This window comes from Salvelinus namaycush, chromosome 18, assembly GCF_016432855.1.
Source record: "Salvelinus namaycush isolate Seneca chromosome 18, SaNama_1.0, whole genome shotgun sequence".
Lineage (NCBI taxonomy): Eukaryota > Metazoa > Chordata > Actinopteri > Salmoniformes > Salmonidae > Salvelinus > Salvelinus namaycush.
Window position 1 is genome coordinate 21975210 of NC_052324.1, and position 12298 is coordinate 21987507.

At 39.7% G+C, this 12298-nt stretch overlaps 1 protein-coding gene across 2 annotated transcripts; it reads right to left on the minus strand.

Annotated features, from left to right (window-relative positions):
• Positions 1-346: 346 nt before the first annotated feature.
• Positions 347-8537, minus strand: LOC120063241 (ubiquitin-conjugating enzyme E2 D4). Of its 2 annotated transcripts, XM_039013484.1 has the most exons (7): positions 8327-8537; positions 4672-4735; positions 4416-4447; positions 4233-4310; positions 4029-4134; positions 3256-3349; positions 347-2200 (listed from the first exon to the last, which is right to left on the minus strand). In XM_039013484.1, the coding sequence occupies exons 1-7, from the start codon at positions 8348-8350 to the stop codon at positions 2155-2157; spliced, it is 444 nt and encodes a 147-aa protein (XP_038869412.1). In that variant the 5' UTR covers positions 8351-8537; the 3' UTR covers positions 347-2154. The 2 variants fall into 2 exon arrangements, with proteins under 2 accessions (XP_038869412.1, XP_038869413.1); XM_039013485.1 differs by lacking the exon at positions 4416-4447.
• Positions 8538-12298: the final 3761 nt, after the last annotated feature.

Here is a 12298-nt window from a genome sequence, read left to right on the forward strand (position 1 = left end):
AGGTGATGCAGGCTTGTGGCTAATGAAGATTGGATGCAAATTGGGATGGTCACAGCTCTACGTCCATACATGTAGATTTGGTAATGGCCTCATTCCAATGTGTGTCTGGGCCCATACGGTGTTCCTGCTTCAGGGGTGCATTGCAATATTAATGTTGGTGCCGATGTGTGGCATTCCTGTTCAGGGCCACATTTCAATATGAGCTCTGTGCCCATATATGGAGTTCCTGCTCGAAGTCTGCATTCCAATACAGAAGACAATGCCCATATATGGAAGTTCCTGAAGTGTCTTCTGAATCTTAACTCTTCTCTTGAAATCGATTTATTAACATATCAACGGCCAAATGTCTTATACTCCCTACCCCCGATACTTTTTATTCACTTTCCACTGCAACAGACAGTTATACTTTGGTTAAAAATAATCTATGGCTCAAGACAGATGCAGTCTAAATAATCCAGCACCTGCACAGGATTATGTTGACGTTAAATTTGATATTACTAATGGCATAACTACAATCAAGCTTGCAGAATACTAGGTTACTAATGCATTACACATGTACACTGTTGCAGATCCTCTGGAAAAATAAAGCGAAAGTAAAGTTCCAATGATGAGAACAAAATCTCAAGACATCTGCTAAAACAAATATGCAGCTGCCAAGATCCAGGTTAGAGCTCATGTTACAGCTTATGTTACAATGTAAGATGTAAAAGGCACAGGAAACATTTGTGAAACTTCACAATAAACCATGATGACAAATACATCTGAATTTAGTCAAACAAAAAACGAAACTAAATGTTTATTCATAAATCTGCCACAGTTTGTCATTAAAGTAAGTCTTTAAGCTCCCATCTAATGGAGAGAAAAAAATAATTAAAATACTCCAGTTTTAACCAATGGCATATCCAAAGCATTAGCATGTGCAGTGTTTCTCCAAGCATTAACAAAACCTGTTTGAAAACATTCACATCATAGTGTTGTACAGTAAAACAATGTGATAAATTGAGAAGGGGAAAGCTAATGAATGACCCATGTCAGATGTTTCAAAACACAATTTCTGGATTAAAGCAGTAACTCACTGTGCAAAACAGGTCTGATCATTTCTCACACCACAGGTCACTACAGTGCCCTTTCACAGACAGGTGAGTTGGATATATACCTGAGCTACTGTATTTAGAAAGTGGCATTGTATGGCTGGGAGGAGTTAATCTCAGAGATTAGCTTTACCAGAGTTTAAGTGTCTTTACAATTGGATGTTAAATGGCAAGATGCTAGCCCTGGATAGATCTAGGACAAGAAAAGGGGACATCGATGACAAGTGAGAAAAGTAGTGGCAGTTTCAGAACTTTTTCCCTGGTCGCTTTCCCATGAGCACAGATACAGTCCAGCTCACCTTGATAGCACCTCTCTCCAGGCTCTTCAAAGACCATCTGTCACTGCATTTGGGACATTTCCAAATGCATTGAGTGAAAACAAAATTGGCTCAGGGGGAAGCAAAATTACTTGTCTTACATCACGTCTGGGTTTGAGACCAACCAGAGACTGTCTTTCAAGACTTTGTGGGCAATAGAACCCCGCTGCTGGATATAGACATGCACCTTTGTGCTGAGCACTCCACCTCAATTTCACAGCTAACATCTGAGAAGAGGTTATTACAATAATACAGCAAGGCCACTGAATACATGAACACAAGACATCCAGAGGGACAAAGAAAGTACCTTTGAAAGGAGGGAGAACCAAGCCGCCAACTAGTCCCCTCCAAATTCAAACCCAATGTTTCAGCATTCAGTAGAATAACACAATCATTATGATAATAACAGTGATCATAATAATAAGAGTATGAATAGTAACACTGAGAATAATAGTCACAATAGAAGTAGTAATAGTTAAAGTCTGGGTGTGGTGGTCTGGACCATGAGGTTCCAGTATTCCATAAGGGAGTGCTTTCAGGAGTTCCTCAGCAGATCCATACAAGTCATGAAAAACAGCACATGGCAGCAGCTCAGCACTTAGCAGCCAGGTTGCACTGTCCCTTATTTTATCGCTTCCTTCTCCAACCCGAGTGTCTAGTTATGTTTCCCCTCTTGTTCGTTTGCCTTGGGTAAATATTAAACATGTTTATTTTCTTCTTTTAGTGTTTTAATTTAACAGGCATTTTCACATTGCATACTTCTGTGTCCATTCTCTTGCTAGTCTGTTGTACCTGTAAAACAAAATGGAAGGTTTGCACGATACCAGAAAAAAATAGCACACTGGTATTCTTGAATATTCCACAAATAATTTAATGCAGCATTAACCAGGTTTCCATACAACCTTTTTTGGCAAGTTAAGTATGGATAAAAAAATGTTTGATGGAACAGACCAAAAAAATAAAACACTTTCCAAATGTCAACAAAACACAAGACAAGGAGATCGTAGTGTCTGTAAAATTAATTATGCGAGAAAAGACGATGGAAATGCCTTTATGTGCAAATATTGATATAATAACCATCATATTGAAGTAAACTTGGAGCCACAATATGTGTGGTCCTCCCACTACAACTCGGAAAAGCATGCAGTTTATGACGCTACAGATGAAATAAGTTATGATGAACTTCACAGGGTGGTGAAAGAGCACGGTGATGAGTGATGATGCTTCTTTCCAATAAATAGAGGGTCTTATTCTGCTGACATGATGATCAATGCTTGGCTGCTGTTTGACCAAAAAAATAATACAAATCTTGCTCTTTTGTCCATAATCTCATCATGAAGGCTATCCTACCCACACTGTATCTGCGAATTGTTGGCTAGAGCGCACGTGCCAAGACCAGTGTGGGCACACTCGCAATGTAACACAACATTTTCTGAAAAAAACATCAGTAGAGTTGAAAATGCGATGGAAACCCATTTAACTTGTGTTTTTTATTCAAAACATTATTCTGGTAATTTAACCACAAAAGTTATTTTTATCTATCCACAACAGGTCAATTTGATGGAAACATCCCTGGTGGGAAAATGCACATATTGTTTTTATGCAGATTTTAAAATATTCATATGATAATCTGTCACAAGTTGGATGGAAACCCATCTACTAATACCAATGTTATGGTGAAAAGACCTTCACCAGAGTTGACTGAAATGTCGGGAAGAAATTAATGTCTATTGACCAAAACATTGGAATTAAAGATATTTAATTGTTTGTGGACTAGGCCCTATTCAAGAATACCAGTATGCTGGAGTTTCAAAGCAAGGGAATCAAATACTGTTTGGCACACTCACTTTTCCCTGTCAGCTTTGTAGGTGTGTGCAATCTCTGGTACAAGCGGGTCATCTGGGTTCGGATCGCAAAGCAGAGAGCAGATTGACAAGAGAACTAATAAAGAATGGAAAACAAAAATAATCAACTTCGGATAGCTGCATCTAAACCTCCTCCAGCTGCAGACACGCATGACAAGTGTCAACATCAAAAAATATCCAATATATTTTATTATCCAAAAAGTAAAACAATTAACCATGCATGTTCTTTAAGGGGAATGATACGCCTTTAATACACCTACCAACAGCTCACATCCATATTGCTATGACAACCGTTACTGTTGACCACCTCTATCTGAGAGCCATAAAGTGGCACATGATGATGACTGCCCTTTTCAAGTCAAAAATGAAATATTTATTATTCTGACAACTATTTGAAGTAGAAAATAAAACAATGAATTGCTGAATTTGATCCCTAATTGTCTTCTACATTATTACCAGGAGAGACATTGACTAGGTCAAACAATTGTTTCTTTAAAATGTTAGGCCAACTCTTAAAAATATAAAATTACTGCTTTTCAACAAACCATCTAAATTTGTATGCTTACAGTTTTAGAATATTATCCCTCTGTCTTATTTTGTCTGGCTGTCATATGAAAACAAATTGTCCTCTGCATTATTTTTTAAATGTATTGTCCATTAAATATACAACTATATAGTTATACTGCATGTAATGCCAAGAAATATTAAATTCCAACCCCATGTCAGATCTTATACCAATATTCACAGGGGCTTACCTTTTGATACAGTGAGTGCAGGCGACCATTGCGATCTCAATATATCCAGACAAATACTTCCATTGCTGTTGATATTAGGGTGGTAGATCTTTGTCGTGAACGCAACCTGCAATTGAATTAAGTATTTTATAAACCAGCACTTACTTCTAGCACTATGAATTGTGTTTCCTAATGTCAACTGATCTTATGTGATTTTTTACTCACCTTTGGTGGTTTGAAGGGGTAATCTGTAGGGAAGTGAATAGTCAAGAAGAACACTCCTCCCTGATAAGGACTGTCATTCTAAAATAAAATAAAAACATGTTTAGAAAGAGGATAAGAATACCCTTAAAGCTTATTGATGCTAAGCTATGTGCTAATAAGAGAAAGGGAAGTTAAATCACATACCGGACCCATTATTGTTGCCTGCCAGTGAAACACTAAATAAAATTACAAATGGGTTACAATTAATACCGAACAATGCAATGTCACAGCCTCACCCATCGCGTTGCTGCCCATCAAAAGTTTCCTAAAATGTAAGTATTGTGTATCTGTGCAAATCGCAATACTGAATGTCTGACAGACTGGAACTGTAGTAAAAAAAACATTCCGACGTGGCAAATATGACATTAATATAAAGGATTTATTCCCCATCCCTACTTACAATCATCTCCAACTGGTCCCGCTGAGCACTGTGCAGGTGGATCCCTCTGCAAATCTGTCAGTTCCTAAAGAGATATTAGAATAATAATCAATAAATAAATACAGGCAGTGTCTAAAATTCACCTTTGTATCCACTACTAACCGATGTGGCCAGGAAGTAGAAAATTCAGTCATGGATATCAAAGTTTATTTGTCACGTGTGCAGAATACAACAACCTTACAGTGAAATGCTTACTTACAGGCTATAACCAATAGTGCAAAAAAGGTATTAGGTGAACAATAGGTAAGTAAAGAAATAAAGACAACAGTAAAAAGACAGTGAAAAACAGTAGCGAGGCTATATATAGTAGCGAGGCTTTAAAAGTAGTGAGGCTACATACAGACACCGCTTAGTCAGGCTGATTGAGGTAGTATGTACATGTAGATATGGTTAAAATGACTATGCATAGATGAACAGAGTAGCAGTAGCGTAAAAGAGGATATAACTGTCATTGCTATATATTTTATAAACAGATTGCTTTAAATATATATATATATATATCTGTGCATAGGTAGTCACATCTGGGTCATATTCACACAGTTGCTTTGCAACAAATTTAAATTTCTTATTGCACAAGTTCAGGTAGTCCCTCCCAGTTCCAGTCTATTTCTAGTGATTCAGACACTGAGCAACAATGTGACAAAACTGACATTCAGATAGGGAAAAATAAATAGGCTAGGCCTACATCACAGTTTGATGACGGTTGTCTGGTTGAGCACAGAGTTGGGGTGAAGGGTGTCACTGCCAAATTAACTACCAAAGCCTCTTCTCAACTTTGACATTTAGGCTTACATGACCAGCTTTACTCAGACTGGTCTCAGACTAGACGTAACATAGTAAATGTAATCCCGGGACACTAATTAGTATGATACAGCGCATTCTGAAAGTATTCATACCCCTTGACTTTTTCCACGTTACAGCCTTATTCTAAAAATGTATGTGTCCACCCCTCCCATCAATCTACACATAGCCCATAACGACAAAGCAAAAACAGGTTTTTACAATTGTGCAAAAAAATACAACTGAAATATCACATTTACAGTACTCAGACCCTTCACTCAGCACTTTGTTGAAGCACCTTTGGCAGCGATTAAAGCCTTGAGAATGACGCTACAAGCATGGTACACCTGTATTTGGGGAGTTTCTCCCACTCCTCTGCAGATCCTCTCAAGCTCTGTCAGGTTGGATGGGGAGCCTTGCTGCACAACTACTTTCTGGTCTCTCCAGAGATGTTCGATCGGGTTCAAGCTGGGCCACTCAAGGACATTGAGACTTGACCCGAAGCCACTCCTGCGTTGTCTTGGCTGAGTGCTTAGGGTAGTTGTTCTGTTGGAAGGTGAACCTTCACCCCAGTCTGAGGTCCTGAGCAGGTTCTCTGTACTCCGTTCATCTTTGCCTCGATCCTGACTAGTCTACCAATCCCTTCCGCTGAAAAACATCCTCACGGCATGATGCTGCCACCACTATGTTTCACCCTAATGATGGTGCCAGGTTTCCTCTAGACGTGACGCTTGGTATTCAGGATAAAGAGTTTAATCTTGGTTTCATCAGACCAGAGAATCTTGTTTCTCATGGTCTGAGAGTCTTTAGGTGCCTTTAGGAAAACTTCAAGTGGGATTTCATGTGCCTTTTACTGAGGAGTGGCTTCTGTCTGGCCACTAACATAAAGGCCTGATTGGTGGAGTGCTGCAGAGACGGTTGTCCTTCTGGAAGGTCCTCCCATCTCCACAGAGGAAGTCTGACAGCGCTCCAGAGTGACCATCGGGTTCTTGGTCACCTCCCCGACCAAGGCCCTTCTCCCCAATTGCTCAGTTTGGCTGGGCGGCCAGCTCTAGGAAGAGTCTTGGTGGTTCCAAACTTCTTCCATTTAAGAATGATGGAGGCCACTATGCAGACATTTTTTGGTACCCTTCCCCACATCGGTCCCTCAACACAATCCTGTCTCTGAGCTCTACGGACAATTCCTTCGACCTCATGGCTTGGTTTTTGCACTGACATGCACTGTCAACTGTGGGACCTTATATAGACAGATGTGTGTCTTTCTAAATCTTGTCCAATTAATTGAATTTACCACAGGTGGACTCCAATCAAGTTGTAGAAACATCAAGGATGATCAATAGAAACAGAATGCACTTAAGCTCAATTTCGAGTTTCATGGCGAAGGGTCTTAATACTTACATAAATAAGGCATTTCTGTTTTATATTTTTAATAAATACGCAAAAATTTGGGCCCTTTGTCATTATGGGGTATTGTGTTTAGATTGCTGAGGATTAAAACATTTTTTTTTTTTTTTTAAGAATAAGGCTGTAATGTAACAAAATGTGTAAAAAGTCAAGGGGTCTGAATACTTTCCGAAGTTACGTTTGGTATGGCTACATAAGATTGGTTGGGTGAGCATATAACGCCAGCATCTAGCAACCGAAAGGTTGCGTGTTCAAATCTCATCACGGAAAACATTAGCATTATAACTAATTAGCAACTAAATACTACCTTTTGGCTACTTTGCAACTACTTAACATGTTATGTAATCCTTTCCCTTTAACCTAACCCCTAGCTAACACTAGCCACAACAAATTGGAATTCTTAACATATCATACGTTTTGCAAATTTGTACAAAATGGATGGACATCCACAAATGAATACATACAATACAAACGGTAACATATACTAATTGGAGTTTCGGACTTCATTTTATATCTATCACCGAGTCCAGGTTGGTTTTACTACACAGGCCCTGACTTAATTGTGCCATACTGTGAAGTTGTTACACCATGCCAAGTATCCCTACTCAACTTTTAATACATTGACAATACAGACAAAATACAAACAGACCACTATTGTTTCAACTGTTCACCAAAATGACATATTTTAACTGTTATGGTCCACTAGCCGTGTACCATTTGAGGTAAAATGGTATGACATCACTTATTGTTGGAAATAAATAACTACACTTTCTCAATAATCTAGTTCGCTAACATTTTATGAAAACGCTGTCCATTCTGTTATAAATACATTGTTGCCACAGCGCCCCATTTGCTATTCCATATATGGCAACATTGGGGTTAAGTATTTGGCAACATGCAAACAGCTGTCATATGTCACGCGTGCGCATTACCTTCCAGCACACTCATTCATTCAAGATGGCAAAAGATAGGTACCATTAGCAAGCTAACGTTAGCCTTAAATTGTACTTTCTCACCCGGGTCGCCAGACACAAATACATGACTAACTTGCTTATTTATCTTACACTCACAATGTGGTCATATTACTTGCACCCCAACCAAATGCCGTTATGTAACGGGCCTGTACCTACCTTAGTTAGCTGCTAACATTAAGTGAGGACAGCTAACTAGCTAGCAAATAAATAATGTACTGTTAAGCTAACAGCTTAGCATAGGCAGCATGAAATGCGTCAATTGCAAAAGGCCACCATTGGTTTCTCGTCTTTGTCTGTCTATCTGCCAAGTATTTTCAAGGGGAGCACAAACAAGTGCTTGTTACATGAAATGTGGCAAACGATTTTGGAGAACCATACTTATTGTAAACATAGCTAACAATTTAGCGGACTAGTTGCAACGCAGGCTGGCAGGAAGAAATAAGCAAACAAAAACTCACCTTTTGAATTCTTTTCAACGCCATTGCTAGTTTAATTAGATATGGGTCTCTAATACACTTGGCACAGATACCTTGGGTTAAATTACGATGTTTTTCAAACCAGTCACGTTGTGTGTATATAAATAATGTAACAATCGTGGGGTTTTCAAATAAAACTGCAGTTTCCACGGTAGAAGGTTGCGGTTTCGTTAGGTTTCTCACCCCCTCTCTCCTTCCACTCACTGGCAGCATCTGCTGCTGGAGAGCAATTCCAGAATATCGCGAGACAAGGAATTAATTGGGCAGCTGACAATTTTTAGTTATTTTGATTGATTTAGGCCTAAGTACCCTATCTCCTGACAATGAAGGCAGTTACACATGACCATCGATTAATTGATTGCCCTACCTTTGTTAGAAATAACATTTATATCCTTTTGATAATTTTGTAATTATTGATTCGTAATTTATTTTGGTCAGGCGTGGTGCAGATTATTATTGTGCCTAATTAGCTGGATAAGAAGAACCAAACATTAATTTAATTGTTTTCTTAGTTGTTATCCTGTTTGGACCACTATGCCAAAGACATTCAACATCGAGCCTATTCCAACAAGACTGATCCTATTCCAACAAGACTTTGATTCTAAAATGTGGATGAGGTGGGTACAACATTTTCAAATTAATTTTAATGGAGAGCTCAAACAAAATAACCATACTAAGCAAACATTTACAGGGGAAATAATTTAGCAAGCAGGCGCACGCACAACTTAATAAATCACACCTCTGTCCACAAGATGTCCCTGTTTACTTCAGGGATAATCAGGGCCAGTTGATTTAAGGGCCCTTTTATTTATTTATTTATTTATTATTTAACCAGGTAGGCTAGTTGAGAACAAGTTCTCATTTACAACTGCAACCTGGCCAAGATAAAGCAAAGCAGTGCGACACAAACAACAACACAGAGTTACACATGAAATAAACAAACATACAGTCAATAATACAATAGAAAAAGTCTATATACAGTGTGTGCAAATGAGGTAGGATGAGGGAGGTAAGGCAATAAATAGGCCATAGTGGCGAAATAATTACAATATAGAAATTAAACACTGGAGTGATGGATGTGCAGAAAATGAGTGTGCCAGTAGAGATACTGGGGTGCAAAGGAGCAAAATAAATAACAGTATGGGGATGAGGTAGTTGGATAGGCTATTGGAAGATGGGCTATGTACAGGTGCAGTGATCTGTGAGCTGCTCTGACAGCTGATGCTTAAAGCTAGTGAGGGAGATATGAGTCTCCAGCTTCAGTGATTTTTGCAGTTTGTTCCAGTCATTGGCAGCAGAGAACTGGAAGGAAAGGCGGCCGAAGGAGCAATTGGCTTTGGGGGTGACCAGTGAAATATACCTGCTGGAGCACGTGCTACAGGTGGGTGCTGCTATGGTGACCAGTGAGCTGAGATAAGGCGGGGCTTTACCTAGCAAAGACTCATAGATGACATGGAGCCAGTGGGTTTGGCGACGAATAGGAAGCGAAAACAGCATACAGGGCGCAGTGGTGGGTAGTATATGGGGCTTTGGTGAAAAAACGGATGGCACTATGATAGACTGCATCCAATTTGCTGAGTAGAGTGTTGGAGGCTATTTTGTAAATGACATCGCCGAAGTCAAGGATCGGTAGGATAGTCAGTTTTACGAGGGTATGTTTGGCAGCATGAGTGAAGGATGCTTTGTTGCGAAATTGGAAGCCGATTCTAGATTTAAATTTGGATTGGAGATGCTTAATGAGAGTCTGGAAGGAGAGTTTACAGTCTAACCAGACATCTAGGTATTTGTAGTTGTCCACATATTCTAAGTTAGAACCGTCCAGAGCAGTGATGCTGGACGGGCGGGCAGGTGTGGGCAGCGATCGGTTGAAGAGCATGCATTTAGTTTTACTTGCATTTAAGAGCAGTTGGAGGCCACGGAACGAGAGTTGTATGGCATTGAAGCTCGTCTGGAAGTTAGTTAACACGGTGTCCAAAGAAGGGCCAGAAGTATACAGAATGGTGTCGTCTGCATAGAGGTGGATCAGAGAATCACCAGCAGCAAGAGCGACATCATTGATGTATACAGAGAAAAGAGTTGGCCCGAGAATTTAACCCTGTGTCACCCCCATAGAAACTGCCAGAGGTCCGGACAACAGGCCCTCCGATTTGACACACTGAACTCTGTCTGAGAAGTAGTTGGTGAACCAGGCGAGGCAGTCATTTGAGAAACCAAGGCTGTTGAGTCTGCCGATAAGAATGTGGTGATTGACAGAGTCGAAAGCCTTGGCCAGGTCGATGAATATAGCTGCACAGTACTGTCTTTTATCGATGGCAGTTATGATATCATTTAGGACCTTGAGCGTGGCTGAGGTGCACCCATGACCAGCTTGGAAACCAGATTGCATAGCGGAAAATGTACGGTGGGATTTGAAGTGGTCGGTGATCTGTTTGTTAACTTGGCTTTTGAAGACCTTAGAAAGGCAGGGTAGGATAGATATAGGTCTGTAACAGTTTGGGTCTAGAGTGTCTCCCCCTTTGAAGAGGGGGATGACCACGGCAGCTTTCCAATCTTTGGGGATCTCAGACGATACGAAAGAGAGGTTGAACAGGCTAGTAATAGGGGTTGCAACAATTTCGGCGGATAATTTTAGAAAGAAAGGGTCCAGATTGTCTAGCCCGGCTGATTTGTAGGGGTCCAGATTTTTCAGAACATCAGCTATCTGGATTTGGGTGAGGAGAAATGGGGGAGGCTTGGGCAAGTTACTGTGGGGGGTACAGGGCTGTTGACCGGGGTGGGGGTAGCCAGGTGGAAAGCATGGCCAGCTGTAGAAAAATGCTTATTGAAATTCTCAATTATCGTGGATTTATCGGTGGTGACAGTGTTTCCTAGCCTCAGTGCAGTGGGCAGCTGGGAGGAGGTGCTCTTATTCTCCAAGGACTTTAGTGTCCCAGAACTTTTTGGAGTTTGTGCTACAGGATGCAAATTTCTGTTTGAAAAAGCTAGCCTTTGCTTTCCTAACTGCCTGTGTATATTGGTTCCTAACTTCCATGAAAAGTTGCATATCGCGGGGGCTATTCGATGCTAATGCAGTATGTCACAGGATGTTTTTGTGCTGGTCAAGGGCAGTCAGGTCTGGAGTGAACCAAAGGCTATATCTGTTCCTGGTTCTACATTTTTGAATGGGGCGTGCTTATTTAAGATGGTAAGGAAAGCACTACAGTTAACACAGTAAACACACATCTGACGATTCATGCACACCAATAACATAACTATACTCATAGCTTGAGCTTAATATAAGCTATATCAGTTTGTCAACAATATTTGTTGGGGGATAGAAAAATATTTGTGGATCCAAAGTTTGTATGAATATAAAAAATTGAAAAATTGTATAAACACCTTAGATTTATAGTTTTTGCAACTTATAACCATGTAGTAGGATATAGCTCCATTTCTTATTTTATGGTGCATCTATTTTCGCATTCTTGAGAAGAATAGATTCAGATGTGCATGCATTCTATACTGAACAAAAATATAAACAACTTCAACGATTTTACCGGCTTACAGTTCATATAAGGAAATCAGTCAATTGAAATAGATTATCTTGGCAAAGGAGAAATGCTCACTAACAGGGATGTAAACAAATGTATGCAGAAAATTGGAGAGAAATAACCTTTTTGTGTGTATGGAACATTTCTGGGATCTTTTATTTCAACTCATGAAACATGGGACCAACACTTTGCATGTTGTTTTTATATTTTTGTTCAGTGTATTATGTTTCTTCGGCATTATACAAAACAACAGTTATGTAAGTTGTTAAGGTTTTGAAGAAATGTGCAAAACATTTTGCCTATAGGCTACACTACATAGTCACGCACACTCAATTGCAGAAACCACATACATTTGCTTTATATTAGATTTTCTATATAGCTTTGTCAAGTACCATGGTGATAGACCAAGGGATTGTTCAGTCAA